The sequence below is a fragment of the Hippopotamus amphibius genome, chromosome 13, assembly GCF_030028045.1.
Source record: "Hippopotamus amphibius kiboko isolate mHipAmp2 chromosome 13, mHipAmp2.hap2, whole genome shotgun sequence".
Taxonomy (NCBI): domain Eukaryota; kingdom Metazoa; phylum Chordata; class Mammalia; order Artiodactyla; family Hippopotamidae; genus Hippopotamus; species Hippopotamus amphibius.
Genome location: NC_080198.1, coordinates 67,618,588 through 67,643,045, shown reverse-complemented (window position 1 = coordinate 67,643,045; position 24,458 = coordinate 67,618,588). Strand labels below are relative to the sequence as shown.

The window sequence follows — 24,458 nt, the reverse complement described above, 5'->3', positions numbered from 1 at the left end:
CATGCATGTCGGTAATGACCCACAATTATATAACAGCCATCTGATAACTCAGACACAAAACCTCGATGCTGAACTGAAGGAAGAATTGCAAACAGAGCACTGAAAACTTCGTGAAGAATCCTTCAGACTGCTTTTCGCTGAGCACTGAAGAACACTGAGGGGAAATAGAAAAGAAAAAAACAAAAACTGGAAGTCTAACAAAAACTTGTGAAAAGATCTCTACTTTGAATAAAGTCACATTCATGATCCCTCTTTTCATTCTGTCTTTTGCCCTTTAAACTTTTTAGTAGCACCTATAGTTTAACTATATAAGACTCAGCTCAGCAAAGGTATGATTGGTATAGAATATATAATACTCAATTCAATAAAAGCTGACTAAAATGCAGTTTTAAAATCTATTCATTAAAAACTATATAGGCCTTGCTTGTTTTTTTAAGAGTGTATAAGAGAATTTCCAAACGTATAATCCCTTGCTGTTATAAAAGTTAAAAATTTTTAAGTTTAAGTTTTGAGCAGAAATTTTTCATCTCAAATTTCATAAGCAAAAGTGGTTGCATATGTGAAAATTGTCTTAACATCAAATATAGCATTTTCAGAATTTTACTTTAATGAATAAAAAAATGAAACATTGGGCCTATGTTAAAGATTCTTGCTCATATGCAAGGTGACATTCTCTTAAAAATAAAAGTTTGTAAGTATATGTATATATGTTCTCATTTTTAATAATTCACGATACTGTAAAATACTTAAGTAAAAGGATAACTTTATATGCTGTTAATATAAAGTTAAACTAATAAAGGGTACAGAGAATGAATGGGACCGTGTAATTCATTTCATCATCATATCCTGTACATATTCATCTTTAAATTATTTCTCCAACATTGCTATGAAATTAACAGTGCTTCCCAAAATGTCCCTGTATTCTTTATATTCTGAACTCTCTCCACTTCTTAAACTTTTTTTTTTTTTTTTACTGATTTCAGAGGGAATATCGAATGCAGACCACTGAAACGCGATCTGCCACGTCAAAGCGCTAGCTAAATTATGCATATCAGATTTCATATTAGTACACCAATGAGCTCAGTATTTAATGGCAAGTTATTAAATGGACAAAGACTGATTAGCATAAACAATGTTTACTGGTTAACTTCATAATCAGAATGTTTCAGAAATCAATGTACTATACTAAGAAAAGTTAATGACAGTGACAACAGGGAATGCTTAATTTCTATACAGACACCATCACGCACGCAGGTTAGAAACTGTAAGACAAACCAAATGAAAGAGTTAAACAACGTGTCAGCTTATGATTGTAGAGATAGTCTTTTATGTACGCACTGTCTTTGCAAAGCCTGCTTAACTGGGAATTTCTTCCCACAGCTCTTGCACTTAAATTCTTTCTCCTCTGTGGGTTTCTGGTGCAATGTCTGAAGATGCTCAGCAAGAATTTCCTCACTGGTAAAGCTCGATTCACACTGGGGACAGGCATAGTCCTCTTTACAGCCAAAGCGATCTGCATATTTACAAGCAAGCAAATTTGTAAGACAAAAATGAAGAGCTGAGAACCGCTCAGTTTTGCCCTCATTTTAAAATCAAAATGTGCTTAATAGTACCAGATTAGTAAATTTTTATTATCTTTATGAGTATGAATAGGTTGTTACTAGAACAATACATTATTTTTAAAATCATTTAACTTGTGTTTCACCAAATTAATATAAAATCAAAATCAATTTTTAATTTACCCTGTAACATTAACTTTTCACATCAAAGAGTTATTACAAATGTTGAATTGGAAAGCCAAAGTATTCCCTGAAACAGGTCATCCCGAGTTCACTTTTAGCTGCAAGAAGAGAAAAACCCATCCAAGGCGAACTATGCTGAATTACCAAGGGGAATCTCACATATATGTGAAAAAAGACCAAGGTCATAAAAACAGCACTCATTACAGCAGGTGGAGTGAGGCGCCACTGTCTCTCTGGCTGTCAGTCCCATATGGACTGTCTACCCAAATTTTTCAAAGTGCGCTTTTTAAATTAGGTACTTTTTCTGATTCTCAAATAAGATTAATTTTTTTAAAGTTTTTTTTTTTTTGATATGGACCATTTTTAAAGTCTTTATTGAATTTGTTACACATTGCTTCCGTTTTATGTTTTGGTTTTTTGGCCGTGAGGCGTGTGGGATCTTAGCTCCCCGACCAGGGATCGAATATGCACCCCCTGCACTGGAAGGTGAAGTCGTAACCACTGGACTGCCAGGGAAGTCCCAAGATTAGATTTAGAAAAGATGCGGAAAATATTAAGAGAATAAAAATCACTAATAACCCCACAATGAAGAGAAAACTGCTGTAATATATTTCCATGCCTGACTTGTCTTGTGCATTCATTCATATTTTACACACAGTCTAAGAGCAGCTACCTTTCTGATCATACTTTTTATGTAATTTCATATATTGCTAATTTTTTCCATTTAATATTTTCTCAAGTCAATTTTTTTAAAACTTAAGGTTCCATAACTTATTTAACCAAACTCTCCACTGTTTGACATCTGAGTGGATTCTTTGTTTCTTTTGCTGGCTGTTTGGTTGTTTTGCTTCTGTTTTGGGGGTTTTTTGCTTGTTTTGGGGGGTTTTATATTTTGTTTTTATAAACAAAACTGAATTCTAAAATAAAATATCAACAATATAAGTGCATGATTCATACGTTCTAAAAATCTGTTTAAGTGTCTGTTGATTCTTTTTATAAAAGTAATAGAAATTGATATTTTGTAAATTAAGTAAAGAAAAATCAGGGTGGTAATAAGTAAGTAGGAGACTTATTTTTAAGGTAAAATAATGGACACAGTAATACCATACCCTGGGGGTAATGTTGAAAATAAATACAAAAATAAAGAAAACAGAATAATACAGAAATAATTCCCATCACCCCAAATCTGACATTCCAAACAGCATAATGCATATTTGGAAAGACAAAACCGCCTGTCCTCATCTTCCTTTGAAATACTCCAACTAAAATAAAGAAACAGGAGCATAATCTGGCAATACTGGGAATATTCATACTTTCTCAGCCAAGGACATACACTTAGAAAATTCATATAAAAGACACTAATACCACAGTGACTAAAGAAACCAGTGTCACTTCTGAAGTGGCTTTGTTGACCAAAATTGAAAAATACTCTAAAGTAAATATCAGCCTTTTACAAAATAGGAACACCTGTAACACCATTCCTATTTCCCTCAAATCCCATCAGAAGTAAAACACAATAGAAACAAGCCCTAATAACAATCAATTATTCCCTGGCAGATGACCAACAAGTAACATCTATCTCCTAGGTTGCATGGCTGATTTAAGCACCTACCTATGGTCTTCACACATTTTTGGTTATCCTACTAGAACAACCCAGCAACGCTGTAGGCCTCTATGATCAGAACAGAGAAGGATTTCCAGATGCTCCAGATTCTCAAAGAATCTTAAACATGAATGAAGCCCAGGAATAATCCCACAGGGCCCAGCAGGACCTCTGCACTCACCTTCCCCCATGTGCAGATGAGAAGGTAAAGTCTCAGAATTAGGGACTTGCTCAGTTACAACATGGGTGAATGGCAGATTGAGGGCTAGAGTACAAAAGTCCTCCTTACTAGCCACCCAACACTGTGAGCAGTGAGAGCTGGGAGCTGCCACTGACCTTGGCAGGCCTACAGGGCACATCCATCACCCGCCCCAACCCATCATTCCCTTCCTGCTGGAAGAGAGGCACACGACTGGATACCCTCTGAGAGTTCTGACAAAAACTAACTTTATTTGAGAACCCCCTACTATAATGCAATTATAATTCAAGCACAGTTCACACTTTATTTCTCCTAGAACTTTCATTCTCTTGGACCATCAGGTAGAGGTGATACCTTTTCTGCCAGCTGTTGATTGTCCTTTAGAATTTTCGCCTTCCTCTTCTTTGATCCCTGTCATAATTTGCTGTTCTTCCTCATCGGCTTCCATGTCACTGTCCAGGTAGCCAATCAGAAGCTCTGTATCTGTTTCTATATCTTCAATTGCCAAATAGAAAATGTTTTCTCCTTCCTGAGAAGGAGAAAATTAAAAATATACGCTGTTGTATGACCAATATATCTCAAGAATAAAAAAAGCTAAATCATCTGTTTCTGATAGTAACTAAGAAGTCATTTTAAGAGACATTGAGTACCATGTGCTCATGAAAAGTTACTATTCCTTTTTTTACATCTCTGATCGATCTGAACACTGAAAAAGGAAGCTGACGATACTTAGTCACCTGGCAAATAAAATACAAATACGTATTAAATATAGTGACATTTATACCAGGCAAATGAAATAAGGATAATTATTTAAATTCTAAAAGTTAAATTTTGCATCATTCATTGGCTCTATGCAGTAACACCTTGTGGAGGTCCATAAATGCAGTAGAAAATAAGTCTGTTAAGTAATGGTGTCATATCTGAACCCAGGGAGTGATGAGATACCAATGATTTAATTATGATTAATATAAAATGCAAAACTGAAAGAAGAAAAAAACTTTCAAGTTACAACACAAACCAGAGGACGTGCAAATGAACCCTGAAAGAATCTCCAAAAACCTGGACCGGAAATAGAAAAAAGACTGGGCACCTGGGAGATTCAAAGCATCGACTGGGTCACGTGTACCTAAATCCCAATACAATGACGGAGAAAAGAAGAAAGCAACTTCCATCCTTAACATACCACCACGTTTTAGAAAATTCTAGAAGAAGAAATAAGCCAGGGTTGCTAATGTAGAAGAAATCTCAACCCATAACAGACTGAGAAGAGGAATGCTACAAAGAATAACCCAAGGAAACCCCAGAGAAACTTCACACTTGGAACCAACAGTACAAGAAACCCCTCTGGGCCTGGGGCCAATTACCAGAGAAGCCAGACCTGGGGCTGCTTAGCTGGCTGTTCCCAGGAGAAACACCCTGAACTGCTGTCTTTTACAGAGTTGAGGATCTGTTCTGGGAGGGCTCCTGGTTTGGCTGCTGAGGATAACAAGAAGCAAAGCAGAACCTGAATGGCTATGGGCAAGTGAGGGAAAGAACAAGGACAGTAAGCTCCACCCAGGAGGGAAATCCAATTAAAAAAATAACACAGAACAAAGCCTCCTCTCCTTTGGCAACATCACAGCACTTAGGTGAGGGAGGAAGAGACAGAGGAGGACGAGAAACGTGTAATGAATGTATATATGTATATATATATGTATGTATACAAAAGCAGAACCCCACGAAAAACTGGAAAATATGCATCAAACTGTTAGGAAGTTATCATTTTGAGGCTGGGAGAAGTAGGAGTCTATACTGAATACTGTTTCAGTTTCTTCTTACAACACAGATTACTTTGTAATTTTATAAACAATACATATTAGAAAATTCCATGGACAAGACAGAAATTATGATCACCTTATCAAATACTGTGCAAGGGAGGATTGATTCAAAAGTTCAAAGCAATGAAGCACCTCTAACCATTAGCTGAAGTTAATTAAATGAAGTTCCTGTAATATTTTAGCACATTCTTGGAAGTTCATGAATTTCATACCTCCAGAAACACAAAAAGTTATTTCTAATTAAGAACACAGTTAACTTCTATATATCTATTTCTCTTAGTGCAAAAAAAAAACAACAAAACAACAAAAACTAATGTGGACACTCAGCAAAAGAAAGATTTCTTTTTAAATTAACTCAGAAGCAGCACTTTCCAAGGTTTGGAAACTACTTGCTAAGAGTCACCCAAAGCAACAAAGGACTCACCTAATGAAGCTTTCAGAAAATAATCATAAATCTTAGTGGTTATCTGATCAATATCCAAGAAAGTTAATTGAAACATCTTTCCAACATATTAATCATTAATTTTATGATGACCTTCAGAGCACCAAGAGAAGATAATAATTTTTAATTTTAAAACACGATAGCATTAACTTAAATTGCAATCAAAAGACACAGCATGCCTATTTACAGGTTCTGTAATAAAAGAAAATTTTAATATACCAGTTAAAACTTCAATTTAATAAAAGTAATGGCAGCATTTACAAGCTCCAGGGATCAAGTACGTGTTCTGTCTGTATGCCAAACATTTGATGAGAAGAGGAATGTCATGGAAGGTATTACTCCATGGAGATATCTAGCTATCTCTCTACATACAATTCCTACCAATACCCCGACCAAGAGCCTCTTCCTTTTCATTTGCCACCACAATAGTTTTAAGAAGTATCCTCTTAAATTGCTTCCTTGCTGATTTAATCACTCAACAACCTTTCATTATATTATGCTCCTTCTTTAAAACCTCCGATTGTCAGAACCTGCCGGATTTCTAATCTCTGGAGCTCTCTCAAACTCTCTGGGGTTCTTTTCCCCACCTGTAGGCTCATCCCAGGCCCCATCTTCCTTCCCTCTGGCAAGAGGATTTAAATAGCGTTGACCCAACACTCTGGAACTGAGCATCAACTCCCAGTTGTCATGAAGCTGGCCACGACCTCCAGCTTTGATAAGTGTTTTAATGTTCTGATCCTGAAATTTACTTCTCTCTATTTCAGCTATGGTTTCTGGTCATTGGGTTTGTGGCTTACTCCTCTGAACACAGCTCCTCTGTAGCTGAATCGCTCCCTGCATTTACATTTTAGGGATTAGCCACCTTCCTGGGACTTTGCCTGGGGGCTGGGGTCCTGCTTATGGTTCTTGTCATGGGCTCTAGGCGACTTTGCTGAAAATTCAGTGTTAACTGAAAGAAAGCTGTTCAACATCACGGTGTGTTCAAAAGCAAATACTCCCCAGTCACTGGTTTCCATTGTAGTGGTGATCCAGATACAACAGAGTGACTGATTTTACAACTGTTACGCATCTCCTGCATTACTGTCCATCATTAGGAATGTTTTGTGTTTTTCAGACTTGTTTCATTTGCTTTATTTTATTTGTATATCATCTTCAGCTAATTATGTCTACTGTAAGCTACTGGTAGTATCAAAAAGCTGCAACAGCCTAAACATCCAACAAAATAAGCTGAAAAAGAATAAATGTCTAACAATTGGTTTTAAAAGATTTATCAAATGTAATTTTTATAGGGAAAAAACCCTACTATATATCAATGTGCCCCCGAAAGAAAAAGGTATGAACAAAGCTGGCAACAGACTTTGCTTCTAAATAGAGGGAACTGTATTTTGCATAGTCTTTTGCTAGTCCATGTGTTTCAATTTTTCTAGAGTTAACAAGTGTTACTTTTGTAGTAAAAGGAAAAAATAAATAATAAACAAACCAGGTTCCTTGACACCAGGTATTACATAGAGACTAAGAGCTTTGGGTTGGCCAGGGTTCAAGTTCTCTTCTATGATTAATTAGCTGTGTAACTGAGCAGCAAACAGCTTAATCCCTCAAACCACCAGTTTCCTCATCTATAAAATGGAGAAAATAGTGCTGCCCATCTCATAGGCTGGCCGTGAGGATTAAAGGTGAGAATATTTGTAAAATCCAGCAAAGTGCCTGCCATAAGTTTTCATTAATGATAAACACTGCTATTATTATTATTAATCAAAACTTGAAAGCCAGTGATTAAAATATCCATTTTTCAAAATCTGTTTCAATTAGACTGTCACATAAACAAAGTTGCTATGACAATGCTAAATTTCATTTGGCCAAACTGCTGTCAGTCAAAATATAATTCAACTCCACTGCCTGCCTACCAGGGCCCTGAAATGCTCTGCATTTCTGACTGTCATGCTCTGTTCACTTGCTAACGTGCTAATGTTTTACTCTGGTTTGGACCTCAGATACCAATTGGTTGTCTGAACTATACTATACCTTAAGTGATCAACCATCTGCTTTCCCTGATGGGTTTCCACAACATGCGGTTTTCAGTGCTGAAAATGAGAGAGTCCTGGGCAAACCAGGACAGTCGGTCACTCTAGCTACACCCATCATGTTCTCCAAAACCACATTCTAAGCTCTCCTTAAGATTACCTGGGACTTCCCTGGGGTCCCCAGTGGTTAAGACTCGGTGCTTCCACTGCTGGGGGCACGGGTTCAATCCCTGGTGTGGGAACTAAGATTCCACATACCATGCGGTACAGCCAAAAAAAAAAAAAAAAAAGACTTCCTAACAGTAATATTTACTGGGCCCATTCTCCCTACCCCCATATCCAACAGCTCAGAATTCTCAACATATAGAACTTAGTCCTGTCCCCAAATATGGCTCCAACAGCTTACCAACTGGTAATCTAAAGACACTTCATCCCCTCATCCCCAACTATCCTCCAAATTAACCTGCCTTCTGTCCTTCAGTCCAACTGGTACACGTCCTCTCAGAAAACACTGAGCTCATTTCTCCTTAGTATGCCTGCAAAGATGCCACCTGGACTCGCTGCTATAACGCTTCAGCATCGTCTAAGACACAGCTCATATTCATCCTCCGTGAAACCTTTTCGCATCTACTAAATTCATGTAGATTCCAAGAGTTCTTCAATTGGACACTTACTTGTAATTTATTTCCGCAGTTTTTGTCTTTTAATTCACGTAATCAACGACATTCAAATAGGTGTTCCTCTTGTCTCCCCAAAGATGGTTTCCTCAAGGAAGTGAACAAGAATTGCCACGTATCTCCCACAGCATAAGCTACACTCATAATAGCTGCTCAATATTTTACAAATAATGCATAGTAAAAGAGAACACTCATATGCTTGTGTCTACAGAAGAAAAGCACTTATTAGTAAAAAGTTCACTAATATTTTCCTTCATTTACTTTCGGTGGGAGGCTGTTACAGTAATCTAGGTCACGAATAGTGGTGACATGGGAGGATTATGTCAGGGAAATGGTGATGGTGAGAAGTAATCAGATTCTGAGTATGATCAGAAGAGAAAGCTGACACCATTTCCTGACAGACTATATGGAGTGTGAGAAGAGGAGAAGGGTCAAGGAGGAGTACAAGGTGATGAAGTTTTCCCTCAAGCGTTCACAGATGTTACTCTATTTCATAATAACTCTTAAGGATTCAAACTAAAATACAAACTTTAAATATATTATCTTTAAATATGTCTCTTCCCTGTATGTATAAATTATTTTCATGTGGTTCTTCCCTAATACAAGAGTAGTAGTCCATTCAGCTGTCTTAAAGCTAATAACTATTCAATTGTGTGTGTGTGTGTGTGTGTGTGTGTGTGTGTGTGTGTGTGTCCACACCACTCAGCCTGCTAGATCCTAGATCCCCAACCAGGGATCACACCGAGGCCTTTGGCAGTGAAAGATGGAGTTCCAACCATGGACTACCAGAGAATTCTCTAAAGCTATTTACTATTCTTCAACAAATCTGCGAAGTAAAGGTCATTCAAAATTCCAACGGGAAAAAAAATTATTTTAGATAATGAACTATTACTAGCAAAGCTCTTTCTCTGGACAGCCAATGCATTCTGATAAGAAAAACATAGTAGAATTCTTATATGTTCCTTTTAAGAAAGGTGAAAAAAAACAGTCATGGCTTGGGTTTTATTTGATTCATCACTTTGATAACATCACACGTGGAATTCAGATTTACATGCAAATTTATACACACAAAAACATCTCTGAATATCCTGATTGTCAGCGTTTTTGAAACAAAGTTAGGTAATGAAGACAAACAAGTCCAGAAAAAAGCAATAATCTGGCTGGGATGATTCAAGAGGTAAGTCAGAGGTAGTGCCACGTGGTATGGCCACTGCAGAGCACTCTCCTGAGGCAGAGGGCTCCCTCAAAATTCGTAAGCACTAAAACAATCATTTCTGAATTCAGAAAGTATAGAAGGATAGCCATATAAACAGACGTATTCAACTGTCATGAATTTTTAATGGGTTAACTTAGTGTAAGGGGTCTTAAATAAAAATACTGTCGTCAATATCAATATCTCATCCCACACTAGTAACCTATTCTTCGCTTACCAGGGTAGCTTAGCACACTGGCTGGGGAGTTCCACCACAGGAATCAGTCCATGGGCAAAGGAATCCCAGCCCCCACTCCCAGCAAGAAGCCAGAGAGGAGTACATGGGCTCTAGGAACTAATACTATTCTGCCACTTCCTGGCTATGTGGGCATCTTCCTTATCCCCGTGGGCCTCAATTTCCTCATCCATAAAGCAGAAAAAATAATAGCCCTAGACTTATTTATGCCTTGGACCTTACTGCTAATTTCTGATAAGTGGCTAAGAACACTTAGAAGAAATAACCTCTCACACTGACATAGCACTTTGCAGTTTTCTAACCTTTTTCATGTACTTTATTTTCATCAGATCTTCACAGTAACCTTGTGAGATATGGATGGAAATGTCCAGGTACAATGGGCAGAGAGACTTTTCTTTGGAGTCAAACTTTACTTGGGATTCTAATATACAACTTATTAGCTATACATTCTTAGGAAAGGTTATCTTACCTTCTCTCAGTCTCAGCTTCCTAATCTATAAAATAGAACCATAACATCTACCTCAAAGAGCTGTTTTGATGATTTAAAAATACAAAATACATAAAGTGTATCTAGAAGACTGCAGGCACTTAGGAGATGGCTAGCATCACGGTCCCATCTCCAACAAGAACTCCTCCAACCAGCCCACATGCTACATATGGAAAAACTGAGGCTCAGAGATGAGACATAAATTGTAAAGAATCACACACAGTAAATCCTAGAGTCTGTCTAAAACCCGAGGTCAGAACTAGAACCATGAGAAGAACGGGCGTGACTAAGGCAGGAATGAAGCAGAGTTAATCTATGCAGCTACAATTTCAATTTTACTGAATAAAATATTTCCAAAATGAGCCTAAAATAACCCTACGCATTTAATGGCTAAAGGGCATTTGTTCTCTTTATCTTTCAATGACTCACAAAATAATTTTCTTTTTTTGGTCAGACACTGGCCTCAGAGCCTATTATTTACTATGGTTTGCTTACGTTTTTTTATTGTGGTAAAAGTCACATAATGTAAAACATACTATTTTAACCATATTTAACTGTAAAGTTTAGTGGCACCAAGTACACTCACATTGTTGTACACCTCTCACCATCATCCATCTCCTGAGTTTTTCACCTTCCTAAACTGAAACTCTGTCCCCATTAAACACTAACTCCCCATTCCTTCTCCCCACCCCCGCCCCTGGCATCTACAAGTTACTGTCTGACTCTACGAATTTGACTATTCTAGGTACCTGGTATAGGTGGAATCAAACAGTATTTGCCTGCACCCAATGTATACTATGTTGCCTCAATCTCACATACAGGAAAAAACTACATTCCACCAACTATCTACATCTGATTTCAATATATTCTTAGAGTATCAAATTATATGTAGTAATCAAAGGAAGAATATTTAATCAGGAGTCAAAAGAGGGCTTTGCTTTCCTGCTCTTGGGCTCTTTCCCCTTGGGCAAGTCTCCCATCACCTCTGGAAAATGATAGAGGTGAACTTATTATCTTATTCCTTCTAGAGCTGGATTCACGCACAAGTGAAATAAACTCATCTTTATGAGAACTGAGTTAATGAATGTGAAGGGAAAAATATGCCTACAGGCTGATGTGATCCATTGCTTTTCCTCTCGGGCCTCACTCTACTGGAAGGAATGTTGGTGTGGAATTGAGAGAACCATTTGACTGGGATGTCAAGGAAAAGCTGGAATAGACCATCTTGTGAGGTTAGAGGGTCCTTCCTTGGAAATTACATCAGATAACGTAAGCCATCACTTGATAAGATTTTATCAATGTGACTGCTTCTGTACTGTGGCTATAGTTAGGACCAAATAAACTAAACATGCCTTCCAGTCTAATCCTTTCTGATTCTAACACTGTCTCAAAACATTTACTCCTGGATATCCAGCAGATGTAACTAAATTTCCTATCTCCCTTCAACATCCGACGTTACTTATAAACCTCGACTTTCTCTGACAATTTGCCTATTGAATCTTCTGAAGTACCATGCCTCACTAGGAGAGATTTCCTGAACTCATGCATTTGAGGTTCAGTTCTGCTATTTCAAAACAGCAAAAGTAACTGTCTCTTGTTTTGTGAGGAAATACTAATCCTCACTGTGTGCGAATAAACATAACTACAGAAGAGGCCATGGGTGACTTGGTATTTCAGCTGCATCTGTCTATAACTTAACTTGGTTTTTGTTTATTTGTTGGCAGACTGCTGTCCACATGTGGACTATGTAAGAAAAACCATGATTCTGAAATTGGCTAAGACCCAATTCCTTGTATTGAAAAGGTAATAAGCTGTGAAAATCCAGACTATCTAGCTAAGACGACTGATGGGTAATCAACACAAAAGGAAATATCCTCAAAACAATTCTTGGTCTTACAAATTCAAACGATCTATACCAGTGGCGGAGGCGGGGAGTTGAATTTCTACTCAATAATCATAGAAGTAGGAGACAAGTAATGAAGGTGGAAAGAAGGAAACGTAATGAAATAGTAAAAGTTTCATACTTAATATCTTTTCACCTAACTTCTCCTTACTAAAATCCTGAGTCAGTCTCAACATCCTTTCTACAGAGCTCCATACACTAAATTAAAAAATGCTAGGGAAAAAAATCATTTCCATGGCAAAATTCACCAAATATATCTATTAATATTGATCTAACAATAAAACCAAAAATCCTTAAGATGAGACATAACTATAATAGATCCCAGGATTCTAATTTATTCACCACTCCCCTTCCAGTAGGAGGGCTGTACCAAGTGGCCATGTGGCTCAGAGTGCTGCCTGTGGGGGCAGGGGGGGGTGTGTGTGCTGTATCAAGTTTTTGTTTGTTTGTTTTTTATTTTTTTTTTATTTTTTTCGGGGTACACCAAGTTCAATCGTTTTTATACACATATCCCCGTATTCCCTCCCTCCCTTGACTCCCTCCCCCACCCTCCCTCGAGTCCCCCCCACCCTCCCTGTCCCAGTCCTCTAAGGCATCTTCCATCCTCGAGTTGGACTCCCTTTGTTATACAACAGCTTCCCACTGGCTATCTACGTTACACTTGGTAGTATACATATGTCTGTGCTACTCTCTCGCTTCGTCTCAGCTTCCCCTTCACCCCCCGCCCCCTCCCATACCTCAAGTTCTCCAGTCCAATCTCTGTATCTGCGTTCTTATTCTTGTCACTGAGTTCATCAGTACCATTTTTAGATTCCATATATGTGAGTTAGCATACAATATTTGTCCTTCTCTTTCTGACTTACTTCACTCTGTATGACAGACTCTAGGTCTAACCACCTCATGACATATAGCTCCATCTCATCCCTTTTTATAGCTGAGTAATATTCCATTGTGTATATATGCCACATCTTCTTTATCCATTCATTTGTTGATGGGCATTTAGGTTGCTTCCCATGTCCTGGCTATTGTACATAGTGCTGCAATAAACATTATGGTACAAGTTTCTTTTGGGATTATGGTTTTCTTTGGGTATATGCCCAGGAGTGGGATGACTGGATCATATGGTAGTTCTATTTGTAGTTTTTTAAGGAACCTCCAAACTGTTTTCCATAATGGCTGTACCAGCTTACATTCCTACCAACAATGCAGGAGAGTTCCCTTTTCTCCACCCCCTCTCCAACATTTATTGTTTCTAGATGTTTTGATGATGGCCATTATGACCGGGGTGAGGTGATACCTCATTGTGGCTTTGACTTGCATTTCTCTGATGATTCCTGATGTTGAGCATCTTTTCATGTGTTTGTTGGCCATCTGTATGTCTTCTTTGGAGACATGTCTATTTAGGTCTTCTGCCCATTTGTGGATTGGGTTATTTGCTTTTTTTGGTATTAAGCTGCATGAGCTGCTTGTATATTTTGGAGGTTAATCCTTTGTCCGTTGTTTCATAGGCAATTATTTTTTCCCATTCTGAGGCTTGCCTTTTAGTCTTGTTTATGGTTTCTTTCACTGTGCAAAAGCTTTTAAGTTTCATGAGGTCCCATTCGTTTATTCTTGATTTTATTTCCCTGATTCTAGGAGGTGGGTCAAAAAGGATCTTGCTTTGATGGATGTCATAGAGTGTTCTGCCTATGTTTTCCTCGAGGAGTTTGATAGTGTCTGGCCTTACATGTAGGTCTTTAATCAATTTGGAGTTTATTTTTGTGTATGGTGTTAGGTAGTGTTCTAATTTCATTCTTTTACATGTTGCTGTCCAATTTTCCCAGCACCACTTATTGAAGAGGCTGTCTTTTTTCCATTGTATACTCGTGCCTCCTTTGTCAAAGATAAGGTGCCCATATGTGTTTGGGCTTACTTCTGAGTTCTCTATTCTATTCCATTGATCACCCTTTCTATTTTTGTGCCAATACCATACTGTCTTGATCACTGTGGCCTTGTAGTATAGTTTGAAGTCAGGAAGCCTGATTCCACCAACTCCATTTTTCCTTCTCAAGATTGCTTTGGCTATTCGGGGTCTTTTGCATTTCCATACAAATCGTAAGATGTCTTGCTCTAGTTCTGTGAAAAATGCCATTGGTAATTTGATTGGGATTGCATTGAATCTGTAAATTGCTTTGGGTAGTACAGTCATTTTCACGATGTTGATTCTTCCAATCCAGGAACATGGTATGTCCCTCCATCTGTTTGTGTCATCTTTGATTTCTTTCATCAATGTCTTAAAGTTTTCTGCATACAGATCTTTTGCCTCCTTAGGCAGGTTTATTCCTAGGTATTTTATTCTTTTGGTTGCAATGGTGAATGGGAGAGTTTCCTTAATTTCTCTTTCTGCTCTTCCGTTGTTAGTGTATAGGAATGCAAGAGATTTCTGTGCATTAATTTTGTATCCTGCTACTTTACTAAACTCATCAATTAGTGCTAGCAGTTTTCTGGTAGAGTCTTTAGGGTTTTCTATATATCATATCATGTCATCTGCAAAGAGTGACAATTTTACTTCTTTTCCAATTTGGATTCCTTTTATTTCTTTTTCTTCTCTGATTGCTGTGGCTAAAACTTCCAAAACTATGTTGAATAATAGTGGTGAGAGTGGACACCCTTGTCTTGTTCCTGTTCTTAGAGGGAATTCTTCCAGTTTTACCCCATTGAGAACGATGTTGGCTTTTGGTTTGTCATATATGGCTTTTATTATGTTGAGGTAATTTCCTTCTATGCCCATTTTCTGGAGAGCTTTTATCATAAATGGATGTTGAACTTTGTCAAAAGCTTTTTCTGCATCTATTGAGATGATCATATGGTTTTTATCCTTCAATTTGTTGATATGATGTATCATGTTAATTGATTTGCGTATATTGAAGAATCCTTGCATCCCAGGGATAAACCCCACTTGATCATGGTGTATGATTTTTTTAATGCGCTGTTGCAGTCTGTTAGCTAGTATTTTGTTGAGGATTTTTGCATCTATATTCATCAGTGATATTGGTCTGTAGTTTTCTTTTTTTGTGACATCTTTGCCTGGTTTTGGTATCAGGGTGATGGTAGCCTCATAGAATGAGTTTGGGAGTGTCCCGCCTTCTGCAATATTTTGGAAGAGTTTGAGAAGGATAGGTGTTAGCTCTTCTCGAAATGTTTGATAGAATTCGCCCGTGAACCCATCTGGTCCTGGGCTTTTGTGTGTTGGGAGATTTTTCATCACTGCCTCAATTTCTGTACTTGTGATTGGTCTGTTCATGGTTTCTATTTCTTCCTGGTTCAGTCTTGGAAGATTGTATTTTCCTAAGAATGTATCCATGTCTTCCAGGTTATCCAATTGATTGGCATATAGTTGCTTGTAGTAGTCTCTCATGATGTTTTGTATTTCTGAGGTGTCTGTTGTGACTTCTCCTTTTTCATTTCTAATTCTGTTGCTCTGTGTCTTCTCCCTTTTTTTCTTGATGAGTCTGGCTAATGGTTTATCTATTTTGTTAATCTTCTCAAAGAACCAGCTTTTAGTTTTATTTATTTTTGCTATGGTTTCCTTCCTTTCTTTTTCATTTATTTCTGCTCTGATCTTTATGATTTCTTTCCTTCTGCTCACTTTGGGGTTTCTTTGTTCTTCTTTCTCTAGTTGTTTGAGGTGTAAGGTTAGGTTGTTTATTCGATCATTTTCTTGTTTCTTAAGGTAGGACTGTATTGCTATAAACTTCCCTCTTAGAACTGCTTTTGCTGCGTCCCATAGGTTTTGGGTTGTTGTGTTTTCGTTGTCATTTGTTTCTAGATAGTTTTTGATTTCCTCTTTGATTTCTGTAGTGATTCCTTGGTTGTTTAAGGGTGAATTGTTTAGCCTCCATGTGTTTGTATTTTTTGCAGTTTTTTTCCTGTAATTGATATCTAGTCTCATGGCATTGTGGTCTGAGAAGATGTTTGATATGATTTCAATTTTCTTGAATTTGCCAAGGTTTGATTTGTGACCCAAGATGTGATCTATCCTGGAAAATGTTCCGTGTGCCCTTGAGAAGAAAGTGTAGTCTGTCATTTTTGGATGGAATGTCCTATAAATATCAATTAAGTCGAGATGGTCTAATGTGTCATTTAAAGCTTGTGTGTCTTTATTTATTTTCTGTTTGGATGATCTGTCCATTGATGTAAGTGGGGTGTTCAAGTCTCCCACTATTATTGTGTTACTGTCGATGTCCCCTTTTATAGCTGTTAGCATTTGCCTTATGTATTGAGGTGCTCCTATATTGGGGGCATAGATATTTACCGTTGTGATATGTTCTTCTTGGATGGATCCCTTGATCATTATGGAGTGTCCTTCCTTGTCTCTTTTAATAGTCTTTACTTTCAAGTCTAATTTGTCTGATATGAGTATTGCTACTCCAGCTTTTTTTGGACTTCCATTTGCATGGAATATCTTTTTCCATCCCTTTACTTTCAGTCTATATGTATCCCTTGGTCTGAAGTGGGTTTCTTGTAGGCAGCATAGAGAAGGGTCTTGTTTTTGGATCCATTCAGCCAGTCTGTGTCTTTTGGTTGGAGCATTTAATCCATGTACATTTAAAGTGATTATTGACATGTGTGTTCCAATTACCATTTTCTTAATTGTTTTGGGTTTATATTTGTAGGTGTTTTCCTTTTCTTGTGTTTCCTACTTAGAGAAGTTCCTTTAGCACTTGTTGTAAGGCTGGTTTGGTGGTGCTGAATTCTCTGAACTTTTGCTTGTCTGGAAAGCTTTTGATTTCTCCCTCAAATCTGAATGAGATTCTTGCTGGGTAGAGTATTCTTGGCTGTAGGTTTCTCTCTTTCAGGACTTTCAGGATATCCTGCCATTCCCTTCTGGCCTGCAGAGTTTCTGTAGAAAGGTCAGCTGTTATTCTTATGGGTTTTCCCTTATATGTTGTTTGTTGCTTTTCTCTTGCTGCTTTTAATATTTTTTCTTTGTGTTTAATTGTCGTTAGTTTGATTAATATGTGTCTTGGTGTATTTCTCCTCGGGTTTATTCTGTATGGGACTCTCTGTGCTTCTGGGACTTGGTTAATTATTTCCTTTCCCATGTTGGGGAAGTTTTCCACTATAACCTCTTCAAATATTTTCTCAGACCCTTTCTTGTTTTCTTCTTCTTCTGGGATGCCTATAATTCGAATGTTGGTACGCTTAATGTTATCACTGAGGTCTCTGAGACTGTCTTCTATTCTTTTTATTCTTTTTTCTTTTTCCTGCTCTGTGGCGTTTATTTCCCCCATTCTATCTTCCAACTCACTTATTCGTTCTTCTGCCTCAGTCATTCTGCTGGTTATAGCATCTAGAGTATTTTTAATTTCAGTTATTTTGTCATCCATTGCTGTTTGTTTTTCTGAGTTCTTATGAACTGTTTCTTGTACTTTATTTTGTTATCGAGATTTTGTATCATTTTTACTATCATTACTCTAAATTCTTTTTCAGGCATTTTTCCTATTTCCTCCTCATTTATTTGGTCTTGTGGGGTTTTTTCCTGCTCCTTTGCCTGCATGGGGTTTCTTTGTTTCCTCATGGTTGTCCAAAATTTTGGGGTTGCTTGTCCTGGCGATAGAGGTGTTTATAGAAGACTGTCCAAGTCTCAGACTAATGTCCAAGTATTGGATTAAACAAATATTAAGTCTAGGAAACACATACATGTATAAGACACACAATTACTGAATCCATTAGGACATAAGGCTCTAGAAAGACCTGACAGAACCCCAGTGTGCTATCAGATATTCAAAGAGAAACCCAACAGAAATTGACAACTGAAACAGAACACATCAGAGACAAAAGCAAAAGCAAACAAACAAACAAATAACACCTTACACATACAAACATTAATCCAGGGAGATTTTGTAAGCTAGGATCAAATACAGAAAAGAGCCAGAGTACCACCAGAGAGAATGGAGAGTCTCAGAATGTAATTAGACAACTGTACTAAGAACTAAGATAAAGACAAAAGCCTAATATTAAATACCAAGGCAGTGCGTCATCTGGAGAATAGAGCAAGGAGTCTGAGCAGACCGATAGTGTTGCTTATACGTATGTTAAGATAAAATAAACTTAAAAAGGCTGGAAGAAAGGGGAACAGAAGAGTGTAATGTGGTTGGAAATATGCAAATAAAAAGAAAGGAATAGAAATGTATAAAAGATAGGGATGAAAGGAAAGTATGAGAGATATATTGTCCGTACTACCAAAAACTTAGCTAGATATAGAAGTATATAAAAAGGCAAAAAAAAAAAAAAAAAAAAGAATAAAAAGTATCATTAAAAAATTATGTTATAAAACTTGTAGATCCCTTAGGGCTAAGATCGTACTTAATAAAGAAAAAAAAAAAAAGAGAGAGACAGAGAAAGAAAAAAAAAAAAAATCCAGAACTGATCCCAGAATGGACCAGTTCAATAGGTATTGATACTACTATTTCTGTTTCCTTAGTGTCTCAGCTGTAAGTGTCCTTCTCCTCACCTTGGGTTTTTTTGCGTTATTCTGTGACCAGCAGAGGTTCCTTTATTGTTCGTCTGTAAGCGTTGGTGTGTGGGGAGGGAGAGGGTGCAATAGTGGCTCCTTCTCCTGGGAGTGAGTGAGCAGTGGCACACTGTTGTTTCAGTCAGGCTTGGAGGTGCCTGTTGCAGAGGGATGCCGGTGGCTCAGGCGTAAAACAGAAAGTCTTAGAGTTGGGCCCCTCTTGGATTTTTTTTTTTGTTGCTGCTGTTTTTTTTTTTTTTTTTTTCCCTCTCGGCAGCCTCCAGCCGCCATCATGGCCGGGCAGCTCTCAGGGACGGGCACTCCTCGCCGCGGACCTCCTCCCTCCTGTCCTCTCAGTCCGTCACCCTACCGGCAACAATGTTTCTCACCCTGAACCAGCTCTCCGGTTCCCACGCTCCCGCTCCCGGACCCTCCGTTCAGCCACGGATTGACGTCTCCGTCTGGGAACGCTGAGCTGCACTGCGGACCCTCCGTGTGTTTCTCACTCCCTCCTGTCTGCCACAGCTCCGCCACTTCACCCTCTTTGAGCCGTTGTAGATGCCTCCCTACCGGCTATGTCGGGCTCCCCGAGGTCTTTTCTGGTGTCCGAGGCCGTCTGCTGGTGTTCAGCTGGTTCTCTGTGGGAATTACTGCGTCCTTCCGTGCATTCCCAATGCATCTGTGGAGAGGGATGCACTCCACGTCTCTCTACTTCGCCGCCTTCTTTTCTCCGCTGTATCAAGTTTGACCAGGTGACTTGCGCTGACCCAGGAAATGTGATTAGAAGCAAAGTGAACCATGTCCAAGGAAAAGCTTTCAGAGTCATCACATGTTTGGGTCACTGCTCTTTCCCCTCTGTCATGAAAATGCATGTCCCTGATAAGGGCTGTTCCTTCAGACACCATGTGGAATCGAGCTGTGGACAGAATTGCAGCTTCCAGCAGCCCACACTTGTGTGAACAAGAAATAAATCTTTGTGGCTAAAAATCACTAAGAGTTTAGGGTTGTTTGTCAGAGCAGTTTTCTTTGCAAAAGTTGACTGATACAATAAGCAAAATGACATTTTTAAAAATTATTTTGAGTGTAACAAGAAAACATCTTGCAATCAAGGAAAATAGTATTTAAAATAGTGAATAGTGCAGTATAAGCTAATTTCTTATTTAAAGTGCATTAAAGGGCCTATAAGTAAAATGAAGACAAATGCAAACCAAATTGTCTCTTTTCTAATCACAACTCATAATTACCCACACAGCAAGAAAAAAATTTAATATAATTCCTAGGAACGGGATGTTCTATTAAACAAAAAATCAAATCTATAAGCAAAGAATATCAATTACAAATCACTAATATATATACATATCTTTCTTTGAGGAGTTCAAGCAAAGATAGTAATGTCTGAAGCATCATAAGAAACAAATCTGACATCATAGAGGAAAAAAGTCAACAGAAAAGACGAGAAGAATAAGAAGAAAAATTTACTATATAGAAAAGAAGTGATGTGATGTTAAGAAACTGGCTCTTCACAGGAGGAAAAAATAAACCTATACTTCAGCTATTTTATTTAAAGGTAAGTTAACAATATTGACAGGCCAAGAAATTTTACAATAAGATAATGCTACGGAGAATAGGGTAGCTATTTTATATAAAAGGGATTAAAAGGCATACTGTGTTCCTACAATACATTTGCTCTATTTTTTATATACTGCGTTTAAAGGTTACTTTCCATTTACATTATTGCAAAACACTGGCAATACTCCCGGTGTTGTACAATACATCCTGGGGCCTATCTTACACCCAAATGGTTTATACTTTCTACTCCCCCACCTCTCCCCCTCTCTCTTCACTGGTAACCACTAGTTTGTTCTCTTTATCTGTGAGTGCTTTTTTTCGTTGTTATATTCACTAGTTTGTTGGGCTTTTTTTTTTTTTTTTTGATTCCACATATAAGTGGTAACATGCAGTATTTGTCTTTCTGTCTGACTTATTTCACTTTGCATAATGCCATCCAAGTCCACCCATGTTGCTGCAAATGGCAAAATTTCATTTCCTTTTTTGCTTTATTTTATATTAGAAACTCTTTTAAATGACCTTCAATTAAATGATTCTCAGATTTACCTGACACTCTGCATATCCTAAAATCTGCCGAATGATGCCCAAGGCCAAGTCCTCTCAGTCAGCAGCCTGCTCCCTGGTTTGCCTGCACACTTCTGTCCTTATCACTTGACTTGCCTGCTTGACTCCCAAGGGTCAGTAGTGTTTGTTCCCACACCTGTTTATGCTACTAGTACAAATTACCGTAATTATGTAACTTAGCCAAACATTACTTACAGCAATAATATATGAGTCAGAAAAAATTCAATAGTTTCTAAGAAAATCAACTGAAGATTTTGGAAAGACTCTTGCAAAGCAACCTGAGTGCAGAATCCTTCTAGTTTTATGATCTCCTCCCATCTTTTATAATTGCTTTGCTTTGTGTAACTTGACAGTTTTTTTACAGGCCTACCTTTGGGTCTTTTAGTATAACTGGATACTATACAGAGTGGTTACAAAACAAAAATATGGCAGCAAACTCTAGCAAGAGAACCTAAATGCAGAGTCAAAAAGGGCTCAATCACAGATCAAAAAACTGGCAAATAAATGTATATTTCTAAAACAAGTTAAAATAAAATGGTTGAAATATCAATTCTATGGTCCCTACTAGGACAAACTTTTCCTATTAATTGACCACGTACTGGTCCATATCACATCAGAAAAAAGAGTTTCAACCAAATGTTTATATAAGCAAGCCAGAGCTATAGGTCCCCCAAACGTTTCTCCCTAACCATCTATGCTGGCCCTCTCAAAGTATTTACCACCTTGATCTGTATTTATTTAGCTGTATCCCTAACTGGGCTGTAAACTGCACAGGAGAAGAGACTATTTACCCATATTACATATAAATGATCACCCACCAAACAGTCATTATTCTCAATTGCATAAGCATTAGCTAAGCACAGACCTCTCCCTTCTGTCTCCTCCCTTCCCCAAAGACTCTCAGCTCCCTGAGAGCAAGCTCTCTATTGTATTCCTCTTCGAATGAATCTCAATACTGATACAACACCTTGCTCACTGAAGGTTGTCAACAAAGGATCTGCTGAATTGAACTAAGAGGGGAAAAAAAACTGTAATTTCTTTTTGAATTAATAAGACAGTAAAAGCAAGAATGTCATTCAGGAAAGTGAAACGCACTACAAAAAAGGGTTGTGGAGTCCATTTCCCAATCCTAACAAATTCTTAAGAATTCAAAAGTTAGCCAACAGTTGGGAATACTTTAACCAACTAAAATAAGAGAACAAATTAGACAGGCAGATGTGCTCCCTAGAAAGAAGACCAGTCAGGCCAAGCCTCCCCCACTCAACATACTTAGAGTTAATTCAAAAATCTATTAAAGAAACTGAATCTTCATTCAACACATTTACTGTAGCACATAATGTGCACAGTACTTCAGAACACTCACACTCACAATACCCATACTTGCTCCTGCCCTGAAGGGCTTTAAACGCTCTCAGTGGAAACAGCACAAATTGGTTAAATTACAGTAAAGAGCAAAAAGGGCCAAGACAGTTGTACAGATAGTAGCAGCTGTAGAATTTTGGGAGGTAGTTTCACAACAGCATTTGAAATTCACAAGCTGGATAGGTTTTGGACAAGATAAGATCATGAGGAAATGGGTTTATTAAAGTAGGGAAAACCACACCAGCAAAGTCACAGCATCACAGAGGGTATATTTGAGCTATGAAAAGAACAAACCTCGCTAGAGCATTGGGTATTACAGGAAAGCTGCAGAAAACTAGACAGGAAAAGCAGCTTCAACATGTAGAAGGACTGAAAAGTTAGGCACAGATTATAAACATGCCCTGTGAATTGCAGCATTTGAGGAAAATTACAGGCAACTACATCAGGCTGATGTGACAGAAAAAAGATTGCAAGTAGAAATCTATAAGATATTTGTTCATTTGATCAATGTGATGGTATATTTCATGTGTCAACTTGACTGGACCACAGGATGCCCAGATACGTGGTCAAACATTATTTTGGGTGTGCTGGTGTGAGTGTTGCTGGAAGAGTTTAACGTGAATCAGTAGACTGAGGAAAGCAGACTGCCCTTCACAGTGTGGGTGGGCCTCATGTAATCCGTAAAAGGTTTGAACAGAATAAAGGCTGACCTGCCAGGGAGTAAGATTTCCCCCTGCCTGACTGCCTTCAAAGTGGGACATTGGCTTTTTCCTGCCTTTGGACTCAAGCTGAAACATCAGCTCTTCCTGTGTCTCAAGCCTAAGGGCCCTCAGATTTGAGCTATGCCATTGATTATCCTAGTTCTCAGGGCTTCAGACGTAGACAGGAAATAGAATGGGCTCCCCAGTCTCCAGCTTGCTGACTCACCCTGCAGCTCTTGGGACTCGTCACCCTCCACAATCACGCGAGCCAATGCCTTATAAGGAATCTCTTTATATATATACAAACGCGCGCGCACGCACACACACACACACACACACACACACACACTATTGGTTCTGTTTCTCTGGAGAACCCTAATAAAATCAAACTTAAAATTTAAGATGTTTGTTATACTGCTACAATAGAATCTATATGAAAAATCTAAAGTACATTTGAAATACCTTCTGGTCAAAGAAAATATATTGACCTAGACATCAGTTTGTATTTTAACTAAAATAAACACTTCTGAGAGAGAGAAGTAATTTATTTGAAAAAAAAGAATTTTTTGAGCACTTTACATACCAAGAATTATGCAAGGACTAAGTATCATGTAGTGAAATGAAACAGATACAGTGTCTACCCTCAAAGAGCTTACAGACTGGGAGTGGAGTTTGCCATTAATCAACCACCAAAGAAATGGAAAATGACTTGATGAGTGTGAGAACAGAGAGGAACATGGTGGTAGTGGAGTATGTAATGGAGAGAGCTCACCTCCTCCAGCGTTCAAGGATGGCTTCCTGGTAATGTGATAATTTAGCTCAGATTTGAAGGACACAAATAGGAAGAACCTAGCAAAGGGAAAATGCATGTGTGAAGCAAATGGAAGGAACTCAGACACTTAATAGGTGGCAAAAAGTGTAAGCTGAGAAAGAAAAAAAGAAAGAAAGGAAGGAAGGGAAAAAGAAAGAAAAGAAGAAAAAGAGAGAGAAGGGGAGAGAAGGAGGGAGGAAGAAAGACTGGCTAGGTGGTTTCAGAGAAGCCAAAGGAAGAGAAGTTTCAGGATAGAGAGACTTGTCGACAACACCTAATCTAACGCTGCTGCAAAGATCTAGCAAAAGGAGATCCAAAAAGCCTCAAGTGACTTAGTGACCTGCAGGGCAGTGGTGACATGAGAGAGAACCACTGCAAGGCTGAGGGGTGCAGAGGCCTGGTCAGTGTGGGCTGAGGAGTGTATTGGTGGTGATAAAAATGGAGACCCAGCATATGGACAATTCAGGAAAGGAGAAAGGATCCCTGCTGGAAGGGAATATGGGATCAATAGGGAAAGATTTTGAAAAGAGAAGCCTGAATGCTTAAAACCAATGAGAAGAATCCTGTTGAGTGTGAGAGGGTAAATATCAAATGGAGAGAAGGGGTAATCTACATT

At 38.2% G+C, this 24,458-nt stretch overlaps 1 protein-coding gene across 1 annotated transcript in view; it reads right to left on the bottom strand.

Moving 5' to 3' along the window:
- PRDM5 (PR/SET domain 5) overlaps positions 1-24,458 on the bottom strand; it is a 207,029-nt gene that overhangs the window by 97,696 nt on the left and 84,875 nt on the right. Inside the window, exons 4-6 of the mRNA XM_057706946.1 lie at positions 3,899-4,073; positions 1,339-1,513; positions 62-154 (exon numbers count right to left, since the gene is read on the bottom strand). Coding sequence (XP_057562929.1) covers positions 62-154; positions 1,339-1,513; positions 3,899-4,073 — 443 coding nt within the window. The remainder of the gene's footprint in view (positions 1-61; positions 155-1,338; positions 1,514-3,898; positions 4,074-24,458) is intronic.